Genomic DNA, 25,077 nt, shown 5'->3' on the forward strand with positions numbered 1-25,077 from the left:
GACGTTTTTTACATGCTTGCTATTCTAAATTTCCATGAGACTATCTCATACAGAAGTTTGAGATTTGTAGTCTAGTGGCTGTCTATATGTCAGACAATGCAATTGGCACTTTTGCTGAATAAGTTACGGGATAAGCCTTCCAATATTGTTTATATTAGTCTGTTATAGCTGATAGACTTGCATCGAGCAAACGCAACAGTAAGGAACAATCACTGTACAGCAGAACTTTTTTTCTCACAAAATAGGTGCAGGAACTCAACCACAACCCCGTTCAGATTTAAAAAACAGTAGAAGGGTCTTAAAGGGGCATTAAATACCAGGATTGCATTACATACAGAGTGCGGAGTTCAGGGTGTTACACACAGAAACCAGACTTTTGTGTTTACAAGTGATTGTGGTGAGCAGGCACCAAAGGGTCTGAGCCAAAGGTGGTGGAACTGAGTTCCCCCTGGAAAAAAAGCCCTGCTGTACAGTAATTCTAAGCAGGTAGCGGAACCTACATGTGTAATACACACAGCGGCTTTCAGGAGCATAATATAAAATATACAAAGAAATAAATATATATATTTTTTAATCACATAACTTGAGAAGTATACAGTAAATCCATCTTCATTGATCTATGTATGTATTGCTCACCATATGCCGTACAATCTTGTTTAGATTCGTCCAATCAGGGAAGCCCTTATACTACATATAGCTAGATTCAGATAGGTTTACGCCGGCGTATCAGTAGATACGCCGTCGTAACTCTGAATCTACGCTGTCGTAAATTTAAGCGTATTCTGAAAACCAGATACGCTTAAATTAAGCTAAGATACAAGCGGAGTAAGTCTCCTACGCCGTCGTATCTTAGGGTGCATATTTACGCTGGCCGCTAGGTGGCGCTTCCGTTGAGTTTGGTGTAGAATATGCAAATGACTAGATACGCCGATTCACGAACGTACGTGCGCCCGTCGCAATTAGTTACGCCGTTTACGTTAGAGATACGCCGGCGTAAAGATAAAGCTGCTCCCTAGGTGGCTCATCCCATGCAAGGTATGGACGTCGGAACAGGCCTATCTTTTTACGTCGTTTGCGTAAGTCGTACGCGAATCGGGCTTAACGTAATTTACGTTCACGTCGAAACGGCGTACTTTGGAGCAATGCACACTGGTATATGTCCACGGACGGCGCATGCGCCGTTCGTTAAAAACGTCAATCACGTCGGGTCACCAGTCATTTACATAAAACACGCCCCCATGTTCCACATTTGAATTAGGCGCGCTTAGGCCGGCCCATTTACGCTACGCCGCCGTAACTTAGGAGGCAAGTGCTTTGTGAATACAGCACTTGCCTCTCTAACTTACAGCGGCGTAGCGTATATGCCATACGCTACGCCTGCCTAACGTTGCGCCCGCCTACGTGAATCTGGCTAATAGAGTTGTTTTTGGTAGATCTTAAGATCACCACACCTGTTACAATTGATTGGATAATTTAGGTAGGTCTTCAGATTACAGAGTTTTGGTAAATCTCAGGTTAATTGTACAAAGATTGTATGACCAGATTATATGGTGACCCTAGGGCAGGCCAAACATGGTGCAATTTTCTTTTGTGCAACCACAGGTTTCAGTAAAGAAAATCGCTAAATTCCACCATTGATCCGGGGAAAATCCGATTGCCTCTCGGGGGGATCAGGAAGGATTTTTTTTCCCCCTGCTGTAGCAAATTGGATCATGCTCTGCTGGGGTTTTTCGCCTTCCTCTGGATCAACTGTGGGTATAAAATTGGGTATATGGGATTGTATGATATTTTTTATTTAATTAACTAACTAATACATTTTATTTTTTATGGTTGAACTAGATGGACTTGTGTCTTTTTTCAACCTGACTAACTATGTAACATCAACACTGACTTCCTCCCACAGATTTATTGTGTTCTCCCGGCGGGGGGCGTGGGGAGCTGTCCCCGCTGGGAGAACGCAATAGCAATAATCCTGCTGGCAATAATCGCATGCTGAAAATTCAACATGCTGGTTGTACCCAAGTCAATGGATTGACTTGTGTACATTTAGCCTGTCCATAGGTGGTTTTGAATCTCAGCTGGTTCCTGCTGAACTGGCCGAGATTCGATCCATCAATGGCCAGCTTAAAGGAGGTTGTACAGCCAGATTGTAATTTCTTTGGTGAGCTTAAAACTTAAAAAAAAAAAAAGATTTGTTTTGTTCTAACCTGTGGGCGGAATGAACTAAATGTAACAGATTCCTCCTTCCACACTCAACAAAGCAGATGGACCAATCTCCTGCTGCAGCTATCTGATTGGACGCAGGCGCTGTTCAGCCGACAATTTTTCACCCAGCTTCTTAGAGAGAGGTAGTTCGAAAAAATGTACTTTTGAAGATGCAGATGTTGCTGACAGGGCCACCTACAGAATGCATTTTGGCAGATTCATCAGGAAATTTGATGTGTGTAAGGCCAGCTTAAAGGGTTTTATTAAAGCACAGCTGTCATGGTATATATATAAATATATATATATATATATATATATATATATATATATATATATATATATATATACAGTATATATATATATATATATATATATATATATATATATACATAGAAAAAGATATGATCACCAGTCTGAAAACAAATGAAAAAAATGTATATATTATATATAATCCAATTGACCTGCATTTCTCTTGCTTTCTATCTGTAGATCAGCAGCTCCCTGTTTTCTCCAGGCCATACACGCTCAGTTCTGAGGCCATAGCACTCTATAAGGGAAGCCCTGAATCATTTTCTATAGGGTCCGCCTTGAGCCAAAAGGATTTTGTGGATGCATTTGTTTATACGTGGGAAAGTAACACACCGTCTGATGTTCTCAGAAGCCTGAATACACTGTCCACCATATTGTATGGAGAACACTGGTGAGTAATATAAATCGCACTTTTATTCATTTTTGTTTGGTTTTTGATAGACTGGACTGGGGAGATTTAGGCTGGGTTCACACCTATGTTCCCCACATCCAATTAGCATGACAGGAGATTGTGACCGGTGTCCGGTCGAGAAATGCCCCCTGTCGAATAATGCCCGCCCGGTACTGCGCATGCACAGTACGGAGCCGCTTACAGCGCTGAACATCAGAATTTACGGTGTACACTGCGCCTGCATACAATAGCCAACATTGTGCCACACGCTCCCGATGCTCGTGCAAATCTTTAAGGTGCGGATTTGTTCATGATGGGCGCATGTGAGAGAAGGGGGCGTATTTTGTAATGATGGGAAGTGCTGTTAAGATGGGGGCGGAGTTTTTCACGAAACTCAAACACATCTCCTAAACAAATATATCTCTGCTATTCTTCCTACACGTGTTGCCCTTCAGTTGGCTAAACACATGTAGGAAGAATAGCAGAGATATATTTGTTTATGAAATGTGTTTGACTTTCTTTAACAATTCCGCCCCCATCTTAACAGCACTGCCCATCGTTACAAAATATGCCCCCTTCTGTAGGTATCCGCCCCTCTCATGGGCCCATCATGAACAAATCCCCCACTGCAGTCTTGCACGAGCATAGGAACGCTCCGTCTACAGCTGATTGTAAATTTAGATGTTCGGAGGCTTTCGGCGGCTCCGTACTGTGCAAGCGCAGTACCGGGCGGCATTATTCGACAGGGGGCATTTCTCGTCAGAACACAGAGGGCCAGATTCATGTAGATCAGCGGATCTTTAGATCCGCTCGATCTACGTGTTTTACGATCCGCCGGTGCAATTTAGCGAGGCTAGTGCAGTATTCACCAAGCACTTACCTCAAAAATTGCACCGTCGGATCGTAACTCCCCCGGCGGAATGCAAATTCCGCGGCTAGGGGGAGTGTACAATTTAAATCAGGCGCATTCCCGCGCCAATTTAACTGCGCATGCGCCGCCGGCGAAATTTCCCAATGCGCATGCTCCAAATGACGTCGCTAGGACGTCATTGTTTGCGGCGGCTACGTCAATTGCGGCCATCAGAATTCCTGATCGACTTACGTAAACGACGTAAAAATTTGAATCTCGGCGCGGGAACAACGGCCATACTTAACATTAGCTACCCCTCATATAGCAGGGGTAGCTATCCGCCGGAAAAAGGCGAACGCAAACGACGTTAAAAAAAAGCGACGGGCGGGCGTACGGACTTGAATCAGCGGTTGTCCTCATTTGCATATCCGACGCGTAAAAAAAAGCGACGACACCTAGCGGCCGGCGGTAGATTGCAGCCTAATGCCGCGTACACACCATCACTTTATGTGATGAAAAAAAATGACGTTTTTAAAAACGTCACTTTAATTGACTGTGTGTGGGGGAAAACGTCGTTTTATGTCTTGTAAAAAACGACCAAAAAAAATTGAAGCATGCTTCAATTTTATGTGTCGTTTTTCAAAAGTGCACTTTTTACTTCACAGAAATTGACCGTGTGTAGCAAAAAACGTCGTTTTGTAAGACGTTTTTTCATCCACGCATGCCCAGAAGCTACTTCAATGGTAAAACGTGGTGGAACGTAACCTCACTTTGCAAGAACATTGTGAGAAAAACGATGGTGTGTAGGCAACTTCGTCTTTGAAAATTGAAGTTTCAAAAACGTCATTTTTTACTTCACAGAAAGTGTCGTTTTTTTTCATCACATAAAGTGATGGTGTGTATGCGGCATTAGATTCGACTGGTGTAAGTCACTTACACCAGTCGGATCTAAGGGAGATCTATGCGGAATCTGATTCTATGAACCAGCCTCATAGATCCGACCGGCTGGACTCAGAGGTACGACGGCGGATCAGGAGATCCGCCGTCGTATCTCTTTGATGAATCTGCCCCCGACTCTCTATGGAGCCGGTTCACATATCTCTGCCGGCTGCGGAGCGGCTTGCGTCTTTGGCATTGTTTCAGGGCCGAATTCAGGCAAACATTCGGCCCTGATTCGTCCTTGAAACAGAGAACAGGGACACACCGGACCCCTGCTGCAAGCCACATCCGTCGGAGGTGTGAACCCAGCCTCACCTCTTCTTTTTGTTCTAGTGACCCTTGTCACCAAGAAAGCAGAAAAGTCATGGTCGTAGCAGTCATAGTTTTCCTGTCAGAATTGTTACATATGAAAATAATGACAACTGGAATCTGATTGGTTGCTGTGGGCAGCAGTGACACTCTTGGAACGGGTGTTCAAAGCTAAAAAAACATTGTTACATAGTATCCTTGTTGACCTGGTATCTGAAATCCTGTAATTTTTTTCTATAAATACCTAAAGTGAAGATTTAGGTATGGTCATTTCTACATAGTTACAGTGGTCCAGCCTGGATCAATGTAAATACGTATGTACCATACCTATGGGATCTCTGTGGAAGCTGGAAATCACTGTAGTAGGGACCGCTATCACAGTCCTGCACCAAGCGGCTGCCCTGCTGCATTGTGAATCCAGTAGGTCTTTTGCTAAGCACAGGTGCCATTTAAGGAGCACTTAGGCCCCTTTCACACTTATGCGACTTGTCCCACGATTTGTGATGGCAAAGTAGCATGACAAGTCGTTTCCCATGATTTTCAATGACAACCATTCATATTAGTACCGTTCCGACTTCAAAGTAGTCCCTGCACTACTTTGGTCTGATTTTGATGCCACTTACACAGGCATTCCCTGAAATCGCGGCAAAATCGTGCCCGTAAAATCGCGCGACTTTAAAGTCGTAGTAGTGTGAAAGGGGCCTAAGCATTTTCTAAATGAATACAATGGGGTGGATTCAGGTAAGACTTGCGCCCTCTTACGGAGGCGCAGCGTACCGTTTTAACGCTGCGCCTCCGTAAATTACCTGCGCTACGCTTCATTCACGAAGCAGTAGCTCCGTAATTTGCGTGGGCGCTCCGTAAAAATGCCCGGCGTAAGCGCGCGCAATTTAAATGATCCCGTAGGGGGCGTGGATCATTTAAATTAGGCGCGTTCCCGCGCCGAGCATAGTGCGCATGCTCCGTCGGGAAACTTTCCCGACGTGCATTGCGGTAAATGACGTCGCAAGGACGTCATTTGCTTCAAAGTGAACGTGAATGGCGTCCAGCGCCATTCACGATTCACTTACGCAAACGATGTAAATTTCAAATTTCGCGACGCGGGAACGACGAGTATACGTAGCATTGGCTGCCCCTGCTAATAGCAGGGGCAGCCTTACGCAAAAACCGACGTACGCAAACGACGTAAACTGCGTGCGTAGGGTTGTGAATCGGCGTTAGTATGCAATTTGCATGACCACAACGGGAACGCCACCTAGCGGCCTGCGTAAGAATGCAGCCTAAGATATGACGGCATAAGGAGCCTTATGCCAGTCATTTCTTAGGCTGCAGTCGGCGTATCGAGGTTCCTGAATCAGGAGCATTCGATACGCCGGGGCAAGTAAGCAATTGCGCTGCGTAACTATGGTTACGCAGGCGCAATTGCTCTTTGAATTCTACCCCAATGCTTTCTCTGAATGGACAAGGTTGGAAGAGGGTGATGTCACCATTTCCACATTGTCCAATCACAGAACACTTTGCATTAGTTAAAAAAACGCACAGTTCTATCTGAATGGTGCCCGTGCCTAGTGGGCTACCTACTGTGTTCAGTAAGCAGAAGGTTAGCTGCTCGGCACAGGACACAAAAGCTAGTTGAGATTACTGTACTAGCTGTATCTACTACAGTGATTTCCAACTTGCGTATCCTGTTGATGTACCAATGTAACCAATGTCGTAACCTGGACCAATGTAACTAAATTAAAAATTGGCAGACCTAAACTTCAGCTTTATTGATTTTTAGGTGCCTTCAATGACAGTCCCTTTTCAATTCCGTTGTGTCATTGCTACAAGGCCTCTTTTGTGTTATTTTAGGTTAGTGTCGATAAGCCGTTGTAGTCTCACCGATGGATCCTCTACTGCACTACTGCCTGTCCAACAACCCAGCCCTGGCTCAGAAAACATTTGTCCCTCCACGGTCACCTCCATAAAGCTTGACCTGTGTATGAAGGACTCCAACCTAGGTAATATGGCAGCCACTTGGTTTTCCTACATTGGAACCTGCAATTGGTTTTTAAAAGTTGCTGTAGAGTAGATCTGTGTCAGAATTAAAACATTTGTTATCTTGCTACTAGATTGCTCTGAATGGATGACGATGGAGCCTTTTACACTGGACAAAATTAAAATCCTGCTAAGCCATTCCATTGAAAATCACTGTTTGTGTTCTGTACCTCCTTCATATATACAAGGTTAGTACCCTCCTAATCCTGGCTTTCAGAAATAAAAAATGTCTTGGATTCATCTTGCATGTACGATGATCAAAAACCTTGTCTAGGGGCCCAAAGCAGAATTAATATTTATTTATCCCTGATTGTGGTTTTGCAAATGGAAGTAGTTGTCACCATCTGTGCAGCCTTGATTCATGGTTGCTAGGAGGCATTGATGCAACCCACGATGCATACTCATGGGCTTCCACTGCCAGTAGAGACCTGTGACCTATTGGATGTAGGCTTTCAAACATTGTCGGCCTTTTGTGGCAGCTGGATGGAGGCTTAATAGGAGGCAGTCTCTGTTGAAATAGTAATTCCTGGATGTTTAGGACCTCTCTGCATTACCACCCCTATCATGGCATTATCATACCTCTCCACTTAACATGGGGGGATCCCGGCCAATCTGGCCTATGGCATGCCGCAATAATTACCATGCGAAAAAAGGGAACGTTTTAATTACAGTTTATACAATATTCTCCTCGGTTTAACATACTGTATATCTGAAGCCATTCTTTGAGTAAGAAATGGTTAAAACCCCTGTAAGTTTTTCTGCCATCTGTGGCCCCTTCACTTTCTGTCCTATATGCACAATAAGAAGAGACTTGGATTGTAAAATCTGAGCTATGTACACAGTGGGCCGGATTCAAAGACATTTGCACATTTATTACGGAGACGCAGGGCAACAATTTTGCCCTGCGCCCCCGCAATTTTTTTGTGGTGCCCTCGATTCACGGAGCATAAGCTCCGTAAATTGCGCGGGCCCGCCGGCAAAATGCCCGGCGCAAGAGCACGCAATTTAAATGATTCCGTAGGGGGCGGGAATCATTTAAATTAGGCGCGTTCCCGCGCCGAGCGTAGAGCGCATGCTCCGTCTGGAAAGTTTCCCGACGTGCATTGCGGCAAATGACGTCGCAAGGACGTCATTTGCTTCAAAGTGAACGTGAATGGCGTCCAGCGCCATTCACGATTCACTTACGCAAACTACGTAAAATTAAAATTTCGCGACGCGGGAACGACGGGTATACGTAACATGGGCTGCCTTGCGCGAAAACCGCCGTACGTAAACGACGTAAATTGCGTACGCAGGGCTCGCGCAACGTTGTGAATCGGTGTTAGTATGCAATTTGCATACTATACACTGAGCACAACGGGAACGCCACCTAGCGGCCATCGCTAGAATGCAGCCTAAGATATGCGGGCATAAGAGCCTTATGCCGCGCAGATCTTAGGCTGCAGTCGGCGTAACGAGGTTCCTGAATCAGGAGCACTCGTTACGCCGGGGCAGGTAAGCAATTGCGCTGTGTAACCTATGGTTACACAGGCGCAATTGCTTCTTGAATCCACCCCAGTGTATGTATCCTCTTTTCTAAAATCCTTAATAAAAATTTTAATTATTTTAAAAAAAATTGAGAGAGAGAGACGAAGTCTCCTCAAAGTGCTAAAAATGCCCTCTAAGACAGTTATCACTAGTACATGGATCTCCACCTAAAATCACCTTCATTGCCATTTTGGTGATAACTCAATATTTTAGATTTTCCCTAAAATGAAGTCCTGGTGAGAGTGTATATTTTCCTGACAGGGACACAGACAGAAAAAAAATCATGACCGGGCTTCTAACCCTTCACCACTCTATCCAGAACTACAAAAATAATAGGACTGATTTAATTTTAAAAAAATACAAATTTTTGTCTGATTGGCTAATGCAATCAACACAGCATCCTCCATTTTTTTTTTTTTTTGGAAAATAGCTACTGTTATTTGAATACTTGTTTCTGAACCCAATCTTTCATTTTCTTCCCTTTTTAGAACTGAATGTCATGTGTATGCAGGGCAAGCTGTCCCTCTCCGCTGACATCTTGAGTACTTACAGTGACCAAATCCTTATACATAGATGGAACAATGACCTCGTCAATCATTCTCAGGTCTTTGCCTTCCAGGACAAATCCCTTGGGTCTTTTACAGGATGCCTAATGGCGGAAAAGAGACAAGGTAACAAATGTACACATCTGCCCAGAAGTCGTTTTTGAGGTAGTTAGCGGTCGGGTATCACCAGGGCTGGACTGGGACAAAAATGTGGCCCTGAACTTCATCCAGACCGGCCCACTTTAATTCAATAAAATGCTGCCCCCCACCCCCCTGAAAAATCATGCCCACCAAAAGGCCCCTACATCGATTATTGTATATCATGAGAGGGTGAGAGAGAGGGGAATGAGAGGGAGGAGGGAAAGGGGGTGAGAGGGGGTGGGTGAGAGAGGGGGTTGAGTGTAAGAAAAAGAGAGTGGCCCGGATTCAAGAAGCAACTGCGCCTGTGTAACCATAGGTTACACAGCGCAATTGCTTACTTGCCCCCGGCGTTACGAATGCTCCTGATTCAGGAACATCGTAACGCCGACTGCAGCCTAAAATCTGCGTGGCATAAGGCTCTTATGCCACGCATATATCTTAGGCTGCATTCTTGCGATGGCCGCTAGGGGGCGCTCCCATTGTGCTCAGCGTATAGTATGCAAATTGCATACTAACACCGATTCACAATGTTGCGCGAGCCCTGCATACGCAAGTTACGTAGTTTCCGTACGGCGTGTTTAGCGTAAGGCTGCCCCTTCTAATAGTAGAGGCAGCCAATGCTAAAGTATACCCGTCGTTCCCGCGTCGTGAAATTTGAATTTCACGTCGTTTGCGTAAGTTCACTTGGAAGCAAATGACATCCTTGCGACGTCATTTGCCGCAATGCACGTCGGGAAAGTTTCCCGACGGAGCATGCGCTCTACGCTCGGCGCGGGAGCGCGCCTAATTTAAATGATTCCCGCCCCCTACGGGATCATTTACATTAGGCGCCCTTACGCAGGGCAAGTTTACACAGCGCACACGCAATTTACAGAGCTACTGCTCGGTGAATCGCGGGTAGCGCAGGAAATTTGCGGGGGCGCACGGCAAAAACGCTGCCCTGCGCCTCCGTAAAAAAGGGGCAAATCTACCTGAATCTGGGCCAGTGAGTGTAAAAGAGAGGGGGTGAGTGTAGGACCCCTTTTTACACTGAGGCATTTTTTAGGCGCTTTTGGGCGCCTGTAAAGTGACTGAAAAACGCTTCCGCTGCAGTCCCAGTGTGAAAGCCTGAGTGCTTTCACACTGGGGCGCTGCCAGGGCATTAAAAAAAGTCCTCCAAGCAGCATCTCTGTTTTAAAAAAGGCCCACTGAGCCATCGGCCCACCGGGAAACTCCCTGTAGTCCCTATGGCCAGTCCATCCCTGGGTATCACCCATTTCGAGATATTAAAGTGGAGGTTCACCCTATAAAAAAATGTTAACACTGCATCCAGCAACGTGCTGCATATAAAATGTCACTGACCTTTATTTTTTTTCCCCGTAGATATCGTTTAGCTGTGGAATTCACCGCGGCTTCCGGGTAGGGAATCCCGCGGGAGTGGGCGTTCCTATTGACATGCCAATCAATTTGCATGCTAAACGACGGCGCACACAGCGCGTCACGACTTACCGAAAGAAGCTCGGCTCGGCTCCATTCGGCGCCGGTGCGCAGGTGCCGAATAGAGCCGAGCGACCCGAGCTTTCTTCGGGAAGTCGTGACGCGCTGTGTGCGCCGTCGTTTAGCATGCCAATTGATTGGCATGTCAATAGGAACGCCCACTCCCGCGGGATTCCCTACCCGGAAGCCGCGGTGAATTCCACAGCTAAACGATATCTACGGGGAAAAAAAATAAAGGTCAGTGACATTTTATATGCAGCACGTTGCTGTGTTAAAAAAAATTTAGCACTGCTTTTGGTAGGTTGTAGACAGCCCTGAATAATAGATGATAGAAAAGCGGAGTCGGAAAGTGTGTGTAGACATAAAATAACTTAAAGCAGACCTGTTCTATGCTCATGCAGGTCAAAGCAACAAGTTAGCTTAAATGTTCTCCTACCCAGCAGTCCATAATCACCTCTCCTTCACTCCCCTTTCCTTCCCCATCAGCCCATACTTGCCTCTCCCATCACTCTTCCTTTCCCCAGCAGTCCATACTCACTTCTTCACTCCACCCTTCCCTAGCAGCTCATACTCACCTCTTCCTCACTCCACCCTTCCTCATGAGCCCATAATCACCTCTATTTCACTCCACCCTTCCCAAGCAGCCAATACTCACGTCTCCTTCACTCCACCCTTCCCCATCAGCCCATACTCACCTCTCCTTCACTCCACCCTTCCCCATAAGTCCATCCTCACCTCTCCTTCACTCCTCCCTTCCCCAGCAGCCCATACTCACCTCTCCTTCACTCCTCCCTTCCCCAGCAGCCCATACTCACCTCTCCTTCACTCCTCCCTTCCCCATCAGCCCATACTCACCTCTCCTTCACTCCTCCCTTCCCCAGCAGCCCATACTCACCTCTCCTTCACTCCTCCCTTCCCCAGCAGCCCATACTCACCTCTCCTTCACTCCTCCCTTCCCCAGCAGCCCATACTCGCCTCTCCTTCACTCCTCCCTTCCCCATCAGTCCATACTCACCTCTCCTTCACTCCTCCCTTCCCCATCAGCCCATACTCACCTCTCCTTCACTCCACCCTTCCCCATAAGTCCATCCTCACCTCTCCTTCACTCCTCCCTTCCCCAGCAGCCCATACTCACCTCTCCTTCACTCCACCCTTCCCCATCAGCCCATACTCACCTCTCCTTCACTCCTCCCTTCCCCATCAGCCCATACTCACCTCTCCTTCACTCCACCCTTCCCCATAAGTCCATCCTCACCTCTCCTTCACTCCTCCCTTCCCCAGCAGCCCATACTCACCTCTCCTTCACTCCACCCTTCCCCATCAGCCCATACTCACCTCTCCTTCACTCCTCCCTTCCACATCAGTCCATACTCACCTCTCCTTCACTCCTCCCTTCCACATCAGTCCATACTCACCTCTCCTTCACTCCACCCTTCCCCATCAGTCCATACTCACCTCTCCTTCACTCCACCCTTCCCCATCAGCCCATACTCACCTCTCCTTCACTCCTCCCTTCCCCATCAGTCCATACTCACCTCTCCTTCACTCCTCCCTTCCCCATCAGTCCATACTCACCTCTCCTTCACTCCACCCTTCCCCATCAGCCCATACTCACCTCTCCTTCACTCCTCCCTTCCCCAGCAGCCCATACTCACCTCTCCTTCACTCCACCCTTCCCCATCAGCCCATACTCACCTCTCCTTCACTCCTCCCTTCCCCATCAGTCCATACTCACCTCTCCTTCACTCCTCCCTTCCCCATCAGTCCATACTCACCTCTCCTTCACTCCTCCCTTCCCCATCAGTCCATACTCACCTCTCCTTCACTCCTCCCTTCCCCATCAGTCCATACTCACCTCTCCTTCACTCCACCCTTCCCCATCAGCCCATACTCACCTCTCCTTCACTCCTCCCTTCCCCAGCAGCCCATACTCACCTCTCCTTCACTCCACCCTTCCCCATCAGCCCATACTCACCTCTCCTTCACTCCTCCCTTCCCCATCAGTCCATACTCACCTCTCCTTCACTCCTCCCTTCCCCATCAGTCCATACTCACCTCTCCTTCACTCCACCCTTCCCCAGCAGCCCATACTCACCTCTCCTTCACTCCTCCCTTCCCCATCAGTCCATACTCACCTCTCCTTCACTCCTCCCTTCCCCATCAGTCCATACTCACCTCTCCTTCACTCCTCCCTTCCCCATCAGTCCATACTCACCTCTCCTTCACTCCTCCCTTCCCCAGCAGCCCATACTCACCTCTCCTTCACTCCTCCCTTCCCCATCAGTCCATACTCACCTCTCCTTCACTCCTCCCTTCCCCAGCAGCCCATACTCACCTCTCCTTCACTCCTCCCTTCCCCATCAGACATACTCACCTCTCCTTCACTCCACCCTTCCCCATCAGCCCATACTCACCTCTCCTTCACTCCTCCCTTCCCCATCAGTCCATACTCACCTCTCCTTCCCTCCACCCTTCCCCATCAGCCCATACTCACCTCTCCTTCACTCCTCCCTTCCCCAGCAGCCATACTCGCCTCTTCTTCACTCCACCCTTCCCAAGCAGCCATACTCACCTCTCCTTCACTCCTCCCTTCCCCATCAGCCATACTCACCTCTCCTTCACTCCTCCCTTCCCCAGCAGCCATACTCACCTCTTCTTCACTCCACCCTTCCCCAGCAGCCCATACTCACCTCTCCTTCACTCCTCCCTTCCCCAGCAGCCCATACTCACCTCTTCTTCACTCCACCCTTCCCCAGCAGCCCATACTCACCTCTCCTTCACTCCTCCCTTCCCCATCAGTCCATACTCCCCTCTTCTTCACTCACCTTTCCCCAGCAGCCATACTCCCCTCTTCTTCACTCACCTTCCCCAGCAGCCATACTCCCCTCTTCTTCACTCACCTTCCCCAGCAGCCATACTCACCTCTTCTTCACTCCACCCTTCCCAAGCAGCCATACTCACCTCTTCTTGACTCCACCCTTCCCCAGCAGCTCAGACTTACCTCTTCTTTTCCCCACCCTTTCCCAGCAGCCCATACTCACCTCTCCTTCACTCCTCCCTTCCCCAGCAGCCATACTCCCCTCTTCTTCACTCACCTTTCCCCAGCAGCCATACTCCCCTCTTCTTCACTCACCTTCCCCAGCAGCCATACTTACCTCTTCTTCACTCACCTTCCCCAGCAGCCATACTCCCCTCTTCTTAACTCACCTTCCCCAGCAGCCATACTCACCTCTTCTTCACTCCACCCTTCCCAAGCAGCCATACTCACCTCTTCTTGACTCCACCCTTCCCCAGCAGCTCATACTTACCTCTTCTTTTCCCCACCCTTTCCCAGCAGCCCATATTCACCTCTTCTTCACTCCACCCTTCCCTAGCAGCCCATACTCGCCTCTCCTTCACTCCACCCTTCCCCAGAAGCCCATACTCACCTCTCTTTCATTTTTCCCCTCCCTTCACTCTTCTCTTCCCATGCAACCCATACTTATCTCTCCTCCACTCCACTCCACCCTTCCTTAGCAGTCCATACTCACCTCTTCTTCACTTCACCCTTCCTCAGCAGTCCATACTCTCTGCTCCTTCACTCTTTTTTCTTCCCCCGCAACCTATACTCGTTTCTCCTTCACTCCACCCTTCCTCAGCAGTCCATACTCGCCTCTTCTTCACTTCACCCTTCCCTAGCAGCTCATACTCACCTCACCTTCACTCTTTTCTTCCCCCGCAACCCATACTCATTTCTCCTTCACTCCTCCCTTCTCCAATAACCCATACTCACCTGTCCTGCACTCTTCTCTTTTCTTCAGCAGCCCATACTCGGCTTTCTTTACATCTCTCATCAGCCAACGTAGGCAAGGAACAGGAGCTTTGTGTTATCTGTCAGTTGCTCTAGTCAGTGCTTACATAGGGTTGATAATTGTCTCTTTGTAACAATATGTCTCTTTATGTGGACAGCGCTGGGTCAGTCACCAAGCACGAGCACTGTCACATGAGTGAAAGGGAATTGAGTCACCTGCTCCTCCATTTGAACTTTGGCTAAGCCAGCCATAGACAGTTGAGATTCAAACCATGTATGGGCAGGCTGAATGTATCCAAGTTGATCGATCAGTCAACTTGGGCACAACCAGCCTGTTGGATTTTACATGAGATTGTTATCGGCTATTATAGCCACTAGCAGTAATCGCTGTGTTCTCCCAGCGGAACAGCTTCTCCTGCTCAGAGAACACAATGGCTCCTCCATCAAACACAATGGCTCCTCCATCAAACACAATGGCTCCTCCATCAAACACAATGGCTCCTCCATCAAACACAACGGCTCCTCCATCAAACACAATGGCTCCTCCATCAAACACAATGGCTCCTCCATCAAACACAATGGCTCCTCTATCAAACACAATGGCTCCTCCATCAAACACAATGGCTCCTCCATCAAACACAATGGCTCCTCCATCAAACACAATGGCTCCTCCATCAAACACAATGGCTCCTCCATCAAACATAACGGCTCCTCCATCAAACACAACGGCTCCTCCATCAAACACAACAGCTCCTCCATCAAACACAATGGCTCCTCCATCAAACACAATGGCTCCTCCATCAAACAAACATCAATTCCTCCATCAACAGTGACTGGTTGCAAGAAAGAAATTTGCTCTGTCTAAGAAAATGAAGAGCCTGGCTGAATAAAGGTGACCAAACAGTGACTTCAGCCAATCAGCTGCCATCTCTGCTCGGGTATTCCGACAGCCGCAGGTGCTCAGAATACAACCGCCAGCAGTAGAGAATTCATCCTTCCACTTTATTTAGCATGGGTGGGGGAATTCAAAGTTTTAGGGCTGAACAAGAGAATTTCTCACATGTATGGCCAGTTTAAGACACCCTCTATCTTCAGTACAGAACTCTGGCTCCTGGCTGTAAAATATCACATGAACTAGAGATGAGATAGAAACCAACTAGTTACTGAATCAGAACAGGCTGTATAGACTCCTGTTACATACAGTATGTAAAGACAATAAGCTGAGACCATACATCAGGAGGTTTATCTATCACTAAATACATTTTATATCTAGAAATAGATGTCAGAGTGCAAACCTGCTAGAAGTTACTTGCAGTTCCAAATGCTTAGTGAGGCCGCGTACACACGAGCGAGAAACTCAACGGGCGAAACACATCGTTTTCCCCGTCGAGTTCCTTGTTCGGCTGTCAAAAAACTAGTCGAGCCAAATTTTCCCATTGCCCGTCGAGGAAATAGAGAACATGCTCTCTTTTTGGCTCGACGAGTTTCCCAACGGGTTTCTCGTCGAAAAGTGTACACACGACCGGTTTTCTCGGCAGAATACGTCTCCCATCGAGTTTCTTGCTGGATTCTGCCGAGAAAACCGGTCGTGTGTACGCGACCTGAAGAATAACAAGCAGTATTTGTAAATGAATATGAAGATTCCATATTATCTGGTCCTTTAATTTTTATTTTCCTCTTCAAGCCTGACCTTTTAAAATGGAGGATAGCCATGTACTTGGCTTGAGTCCTTGACCTCTGTCATTCTGCTACTGACATGATTTTAATATGGAGCCAAAGAGAGACATCCAATCTGCGACTATTTATAATACAACCTAGATGATAGCTCAGACAGAAATGATAGATGATCAAGGCCATGCCTTGTCTACATTTAGGCTCATAGCTTCCCAATATGTTTCTGTTTTTCTTTTATGCACACCGTTTTATTTCTTTAGCCTCTTTTAATAAGGAGTGTTAAAGTGGTTGTTAGGTCATATACCCCCCTTACCTGTATCCTCTCTGTTTTATGAAGATCTAAAGAACTGTGTGTGTTCTTCTTTTTTATTTATTTATTTTTTATAATAATCCTAAATACCATGGGCCAGATTCAGGTAGGACTTACGCCAACGTATCTTCTTATACGCCAAGTAAGTCCACGGATGCGCCGTCGTATCTATGCGCCGTATTCTTGAAACCAGATACGCCTGAATTCTGGCTCCATCCGACCGACGTAAGTCTCCTACGCCATCGTATCTTGGGTGCATATTTACGCTGGCCGCTAGGGGCGCTTCCTTTGATTTACGCGTTGAATATGTAAATGACCTAGATACGCCGATTCACGAACGTACTTTTGCCTGTCGCAGTAAGCTACGCCGTTTACGTAAGGCGTACATCCGGCGTAAAGTTATCCCTCATAAAGCAGGGGTAAGTCATGTTAGGGTATGGACGTCGGAACAGCCGTCGGATTTTACGTCGTTTACGTAAGCCGTACGTGAATGGGGCTGGGCGTAGGTTACGTTCACGTTGTACGCATTGAGCCGTTGTATCTTAGGGAGTATATGCGACGTGATTCAGAGCATGCGTGCGCATGCGCTGTTCGTTCAGCCATTCATTTACATGGGGTCACGGTTAATTTTAATACAACACGCCCACTACCTTCCTAATTTGAATTAGGCGGGCTTACGCCGGCCCATTTACGCTACGCCGCCGTAACTTAGGGAGCAAGTGCTTTGTGAATACTGGTCTTGCCTCTCTATGTTACGTCGACGTAGCGCATATGAGATGCGCTACGCCTGCTCAAAGTTACGCCGCTGTACCTGAATCTGGCCCCTTTTTTTCACAGTGCCGCTCTGTGGTCACGTGATCCCCCTTCCCAGATCTAAGGAGAGCATCGGGAGGAGCTGAGATTCTCCTCCGACGTCAGCTGGCCAGCAGAGGGAGGTCACGTGACTGTAGAACGGCACTGTGAAAGGTGGTATTTAGGATTATAATTAAAATAAATAAATTAGAATTAAAAAGAGCGTGCTGGCAGTTTTTTAATAGGAAATTATTACTTCCACATTGAGGGCATGATAACTAGGGGAGAACTCCGTAGTGCCCCTTTCCCGTGGTGCCCTAAGCACAGGCTTATTTTGCTTAATGGATATTCCAGCGGTGACGCTGAGCACGGGGGGCAAACAGCAATAAATGGTATTTGCTTGGCATAATTACTCAGCACAGCACTGTGGGCAAAGCCCAATCATTGTGCAACCTGCCCTCCTTTCATTTTGAATGTGCTGGATGTGAATGATGAGAACTGTTGGTCTGTAAGAAGATTAGACCATCTTCTAAAACCTGCTAAAATATCATTATTTAACCTGTTTTATTCTCATTTTTTGTCAGGATCTTTTAAGGTTTGGCAGGTCTGTCTTCTGGTGCTGCTGTTGCTGCTAATAATATGTGGAGCAGTCGGATTTATAATTTACCTGCGCAAGAGGTGAGCAGACACATAAGTCAGAGTTGCAGTTTTAAGGCACCATTATAGTGAAAAATATATTATAGTCTGGTAACTGTATTGGGTTAAAATTGTTGTGATACTATTCAATTTATTTTTATTTTTTTGCACAGGCTTTATTTATATATTCCTCCATCTTTACATGAAGCAAAAGTGTCAGCTGTGAAAAATTATTAGACTGATGGGGTGCTTGCAATGGTCAGCTTGTCCCCTGCCAGCATGGTGCAGAGAAGAACCTTGATCTCTGTGTGAAAGCACGCTGCTGCTGGGTCAAAGCTAGTGCTCTCCAACCAGCAGAGCACATGAACTTTCCTTATTGCATTAGGCTCTGTTCACATCTTGGCGTTCCGAAACGCATGTGAAATCGCTGTGATTCTGCCTGTGTTTCGAAATAGCGGAAAATCACGGGATGCCCATGGGTTCCCTGTCACTTCCAATGGCACTCCAATCGTGGCAGGGATTCATCGGGCGACAATTGTGGTAAAATCGCGCAAACAGTACAAGAACTTGTTTTGGGTGACAGGCGTCCCGCAATTCTGTTTGGGTGATTTTACCGCCCAACGAAACCCAGCACAATCGCGCCGTTGTTGGGGTGCCATTGGCAGTGACAGGGAACGCACGGGCGTCCCGCAATTTGCCACTACAGTGGAACCTTGGATTACGAGCATAATCCGTTCCAGGAGAATGCTCATAATCCAAAGTACTCACACATCAAAGCGAGTTTCCCCATAGAAGTCAATGGAAACAAAAATAATTTGTTCCGCATTGACTTCAATGGCATGCAATACCGCATGTGGCCAGAGGTGGGGGGCACCGGAGAGCTTCGGAAAGGCCTGAGGACAGTTCGGCTGAACTCGGAAAGGCTTGGAAATTGAGTATTTCTGGGGTTTTCTGATCAGCTCCGCTCGGCTCCGGCGCCCCCCCACCTCAGGCCAAAAGCGATACTTCACCCCACTTTGGCTTGAATCCTGCTCATTTTGCAAACCGAGTTAGGATTTTTCAAAATACAGTGCTCCTATTGTGAAACGCTTGTTAATCGCAATCCGAGGTTCCACTGTATTTCGAATCGCGGGCAGAATCAGTAATTCCGTCCGCAATTCTGAATGCCAAGATGTGAACAGAGCCTTAGGCAAGTTCAACCTCTGCAAAGAGACCACTGCGTCCATACAGAGAGTAATGGTCCTTCTTTGCAGGATGCTGGCAGGAAACAGACTTTTCTACTCCGTACTAACTGTAAGCTTTGATTTATCCCGATTGGATTTTCTGAGTGAATTAAACATGTGTAGAGAATTTTATGGGGTTTCAAATTAAAGTAGATTAGGTTCTGACATACTCATGTTATTCATGGTACGATGTTGTAAATAAATATTCAGGAAAATCTACTGTTTTCTGAAGGGAAAATACACATCCATCTGGTGCCTGGTTAGGCCAAATTACACCACCACATTGCTCTTGTGATCCCCACCAAAGGATTCTTGGAAACCAAAGGTGTAACAGAGCTAGGGTTACCACCTCATCTTTTTAAACCCAAACACATAAAAATTACACAGGTTCTGAGGCTAATTTAATGAAGATAAGGTACAAAGTGCGTTTAAAGGGGTTGTAAAGGTAAAAAAAAAAAAATCCCCTAAAAAGCTTCCTTTACCTTAGTGCAGTCCTCCTTCACTTACCTCATCCTTCCATTTTGCTTTTAAATGTCCTTATTTCTTCTGAGAAATCCTCACTTCCTGTTCTTCTGTCAGAATGACAATCGGCTGTTTTTTTTTTTTCAGTGCCGTACATACCATATTTTTTCACCGCCGCTTCCGGGTATGTAATATGCAGGACTGGGCGTTCCTAATTGATTGGCATCCTTCCGACTGGCGCATACAGCGCGTCCCGAGTTGCAGAAAGAAGCCGAACGTCGGTGCACAGGCGCCGTATAGAGCCGTCTCGCAGTCCGGCTTCTTTCGGCAACTCGTGACGCGCTGTATGGGACGGTCGGAAGGATGTCAATCAATTAGGAACGCCCAGTCCCGCACATTACATACCCGGAAGCGGCGGTGAAAATACGGTATGTACGGCACCAAAAAAAAAAAAAAACAGCTGATTGTAATTCTGACAACTCGGCTGAATGTCATGTTAAAATTTTTTTTGGGGTGAACCCCCGCTTTAAAGAGGAAGTAAACCCTTTCTTTAAAAAAAAAAAAAACCCCTGCAAGACAAAGGCATAATGAGCTAGTGTGCATAGCATACTAGCTCATTATGAATTACTTACCTGAGAACGAAGCCCCCGCAGTGGTCCTCGGTGACCTCCTCCGTCGCTGCCATGATACCCGGAGAGACTTCCGGGTATCGCTGCTCCGGCGCTGTGACTGGCCGGAGCAGCAATGACGTGCGGTAGCCGGCAGTGACGGCCTGTGCCATTGGTGCCATCTTTCTTGCAAATATCTCCTTAAGGAGATATTTCTTGCACCTACAGGTAAGCCTTAATGTAGGCTTACCTGTTGGTCAAAGTGGTCTGTAGGGGTTTACAACCACTTTAATCAGCCACAGAACCTGTGTAATTAATATATGTTTGTTTTTAAAGGGATGAGGTGGCAACCCTAGATAGAGCCAACCATAGCCATGTCTGCCAAAATCAGTACCTGAGTTCCTTTGCATCAGCAGAAACTACAGAGATTATTTGATTTTGTCTTCTATTTTACAGTGGCGAAAACATTTATTTGATCCCCTGCAGATTTTTTAAGTTTGCCCACTTACAAAGCAATGAAGGGTCTATAATTGTTATCATAAGTGTATTTTAAGTGATAGAGGCAGAATATCAACCAAAAGAAGAACCTGAAAAACACAAAATGTTATCAATTTAGTTGCAGTTCAGTGAGTAACATAAGTATTTGATCCCCTACCAACCAACAATAATTCTGGCTCCCACAGACTGGCTACAGTATGTGCTCTTGTGGTACACAAATTAGTCCTGTCAATTTTAAGAAGGTGCTCCTAATGACAACTCGTTATGTGTATAAAGGACACCTGTCCACAGAATCTCTTTCTTCCATTCAATCCTCACCATCATGGGTAAGACCAAAGAGCTGCCAAAGAACGTCGGGGACAAGATTGTAGACCTGCACAAGGCTGGAATGGGCTACAAGACCATCAGCAAGAAGCTTGGTCAGAAGAAGGCCAATATTCGCAAATGGAAGAAATAGAAATAACCATCAATTACCCCCGGTCTGGAGCTCCATGCAATATTTTGCCTCATGGGGTAAGGATGATCACAACAAAAGTATGGAATCAGCCCAGAACTACACTGGAGAAGCTTATGAATGATCTCAAGGCAGTTGGGACCACAGTCACCAAACAAACCATTGGTAACACAATAAGCCACCATGGATTGAAATCCTGCAGCGCCCACAAGGTCCCCCCCTCAAGAAGGCTCATGTACAGGCCCGTCTGAAGCTTGCCAATGAACATCTAAATGATTCGGAGAAGGATTGGGAGAAAGTGTTGTGGTCAGAGGAGACCAAAATTGAGCTCTTTGCCATTAACTTGACTCACTGTGTTTGGAGAAAGAATAATGCTGACTATGACCCAAAGAACACCATACCTACAGTCAAGCAACGAAGGTGGAAACATTCTTTGGGGCTGTTTCTTTGCTAAAGGTACAGTCCTACTTTGCCTCATTGAAGGGCCAATGAATGGGGCCATGTATTGTAAGAACCTTCTTCCCTCAGCCAGAACACTGAAAATGGGTCATAGATGGGTCTTCCAGCATGACAATGACCCAAAACATTCCGCCAAGCACATTAAGGTCATGGAGTGGCTTAGCCAGTCTTCAAACCTTAATCCTATAGAAAATGTATGGCTATGGAGGGAGCTGAAACTTCGAGTTCCCAAGCAACAGCCAGGAAATCTTAAGGATTTAGAGAAGATCTGTAAAGAACAGTGGACCAAAATCCCTCCTGAGATGTGTGCAAACCTGGTTACCAACTACAAGAAACATTTACCTCTGTGCTTGCCAACAGGGGCTTCTCCACCAAGTACTAAGTCACGTTTTGCTTAGGGGACAAATCATTATTTCATTTACTGAACTGCAACCAAATTTATAACATTTGTTTTTTCTTTTCTGGATTTTTGGTTGATATTCTGTCTCTATCATTTAACCACTTAACCCCCGGACCATATTGCTGGTCAAAGACCAGAGCACTTTTTGCGATTCGGGACTGCGTCGCTTTAACTGACAATTGCGCGGTCGTGCGACGTGGCTCCCAAACAAAATTGGCGTCCTTTTTTTCCCACAAATAGAGCTTTCTTTTGGTGGTATTTGATCACCTCTGCGTTTTTGCGCTATAACCAAAATAGAACGACAATTTTGAAAAAAAATTATATTTTTTTCTTTTTGCTATAATAAATATCCCCCAAAAAAGATATAAATTTTTTTTTTTCCCTCAGTTTAGGCAGATACGTATTCTACATATTTTTCGTAAAAAAAAAATCGCAATAAGCGTTTATTGATTGGTTTGCGCAAAAGTTATAGCGTTTACAAAATAGGGGGTATTTTTATGGCATTTTTATTAATATTTTTTTTTTTACTAGTAATGGCGGCGATCAGTGATTTTTTTTTCGGGTACTGCGACATTATGGCGGACACTTCGGACACTTTTGACACATTTTTGGGACCATTGGCATTTGTATAGCGATCAGTGCTATAAAAATGCATTGGATTACTATAAAAATGCCACTGGCAGTGAAGGGGTTAACACTAGGGGGCGGGGAAGGGGTTAAGTATATTCCCTGGGTGTGTTCTAACTGTAGGGGGGTGGCCTCACTAGGGGAAATGACTGATCTTCTGTTCATACATTGTATGAACCGAAGATTGCATTTCTCTCCCTGACAGAACCGGGAGCTGTGTGTTTACACACACAGCTCCCGGTCCCCGCTCTGTAACGAGCGATCGCGTGTGCCCGGCGGCGATCGAGCCCTACGCGAGAGCCGACGTTATATTACGTGCTCTCACGCAGGGGAGCCAACCTGCCGCCGTAAAACTGCGGCTGCTGGTCGGCAAGAGGTTAAAATACGCCTATGATAAAAATGATAGACCCTTAATTTCTTTGTAAGTGGGCAAACTTACAAAATCTGCAGGGGATCAAATAACTATTTTCCCTACTGTGTGTTGTCCTTTTATCTTTTTATGGTCTGAGATATATTAAAAATAGTTGCAGTTGTATGCCAGAACACAACTAATAATGAAAGACAAGGTTGTGTTTCTACAGTGCTTCTAAATGAAATTGCTGGGCTAACCATTACATTCTTTACCCCTACAGAACGCCACAGAACTACACTAGCATTGAAATGAATGCACACAGAGAATTGACTCTAGACTATTGACAAGCAGAGAAAATAGGCAAAGAGACTATGGACCAAATAAAGAGGCCTGTTGTAGGCCAAACTATTCTGTAGGCTTAGCCTAATAAGCATGGCTTTGTTGGGTCAGCGTTGCAGCTTGCAACACCAAAGAAGAATCTGCACCCTCCAAAACCAGAGCAGGAACTTGATGCACCTATTGCATATATGGGACTACACTCCTCTTGGAATATGGAAAAGGAGACCATTGTTTGGTTTTGGAGCAGAAAAAAATATCTGTTGCTTTGTATGAAAGTTACTTTTTATAACAGTTGCAACTATTGCCAGTTGTGGAACATTTCTAAAGTAGACTATAAAGACTGCTAATCTCTTGGTACTTCATGCTGATCACAGATTTAAGACAAGAACATGTTTGGTAACATCTTCACAAGTATGAAAGCAGATCTTCCAACATGGCCAACTCCAGTATGTACACAGTATATCAAGCTTCTAAAGTTCGCTTCACATTTCAAATTAGAATCTCATGTTAAGTCAGTGAATTCACGTAAAGTCATGAAATTATACCATTTCAGGAAAGAAATAGGAGATCTTCCAATATTGTCTTAAAAATTGCTTATGTTGACTATTTTCCAACAAATGCTTGTGAACCTCTGTTCCCAATAAACCCCAACAGTCATGGGTGACCCTAATATGGTAAGCTGACTGGATATCCATTTGGCCTATGTTCTATGCCTGGCTTGGGGCAGAGGGGTCTAGGGGGAATGGGTGTCAAGTTGGGTTGATCTGTAAGGGATGGCAGAGATGTACAATTGGGCCTGTTTTGTTGTCTCCCTGTAAAGCGTGCCCACCCTGATAATCAAGCAGTTGCCTCTTCCATCTCCCCTAAATGTACAGAGCTACAAAGTATTTCAGGGTAGATCCCTATCATTTCTGATGTCCCTGGCAACTCTTTGCCCTAACCATGGATATGTACTTCCTTGAGCTGTGGTCTGACCTAGGATTGCTCATGGTATGTGTGACGGATCTCCGATACCCCAGGTGGGCACATCCGCCAGACCTGTGTCTCCTGTCCTCCAAACGCACCCGCAGCCTGCAGATTCGCCATAACCAGCCCTTAAGCCCTCAATCACGAGACAATCCACACAGGTGTTGAAGGTTAAACATGCAAAGCACAAACTGTTTAATAAATCCAAGACATACAGTTTTACACACAGTTAGGGACACTCCCCTTAGCCTTGTCAAAGAGGGGTGGGGGACAAGGAACAACCAATGGGAACTGAACATTTGTACATTGAATACAGATAAACATAATGAGATTATGGTAAGCAGGCAGCCTCTCAATACACATCCCCTGCGGAGAGACATCTCCAGTCCAGACCATTGTCTATGTGCAATCAAACAAGACAATTAGACACAGCAACAAGGGGGGGGGGGGGGGGGGAGAAGGGCTGTAGCATTACATTACATTATCTCCATGCCAGCTTGTCTTCAGGTCTCCAGTATCTCCAGTATTCTAGGCCATAATCTGTGGGTAACAGGCCCGCCCACAGTCCCTTCCAAAACACACAGTGACAGTGGGTTCTGTCACAGTATGAAAGCAGGATGTATCCCACCTCTGCATATCCATCTCCTATGTGTGTCCCTCTGGCCAGGACTTGAGACTTGCTACCAAAATGTACATTCCTGCAGCCAGGCGCAGGGGAAAGTTTTCTTTTATCACCCTCAGACTTGATCGACAGCTCA

The 25,077-nt window shown here is 46.2% G+C and overlaps 1 protein-coding gene across 4 annotated transcripts in view; it reads left to right on the forward strand.

Annotated features, from left to right (window-relative positions):
* The window catches only part of LOC120943371, a 63,438-nt gene extending 39,391 nt beyond the window's left edge, over window positions 1-24,047 (forward strand). For all 4 annotated transcript variants that reach the window (XM_040356624.1, XM_040356625.1, XM_040356627.1 and 1 more), the window contains 6 exons: window positions 2,695-2,905; window positions 6,855-7,003; window positions 7,115-7,228; window positions 9,056-9,238; window positions 17,880-17,973; window positions 23,295-24,047. In XM_040356624.1, coding sequence (XP_040212558.1) covers window positions 2,695-2,905; window positions 6,855-7,003; window positions 7,115-7,228; window positions 9,056-9,238; window positions 17,880-17,973; window positions 23,295-23,358 — 815 coding nt within the window. In that variant the 3' untranslated portion in view covers window positions 23,359-24,047. The remainder of the gene's footprint in view (window positions 1-2,694; window positions 2,906-6,854; window positions 7,004-7,114; window positions 7,229-9,055; window positions 9,239-17,879; window positions 17,974-23,294) is intronic.
* The last annotated feature ends 1,030 nt before the right edge of the window (window positions 24,048-25,077 follow it).

Source organism: Rana temporaria, chromosome 6 (genome assembly GCF_905171775.1).
Source record: "Rana temporaria chromosome 6, aRanTem1.1, whole genome shotgun sequence".
NCBI lineage: Eukaryota > Metazoa > Chordata > Amphibia > Anura > Ranidae > Rana > Rana temporaria.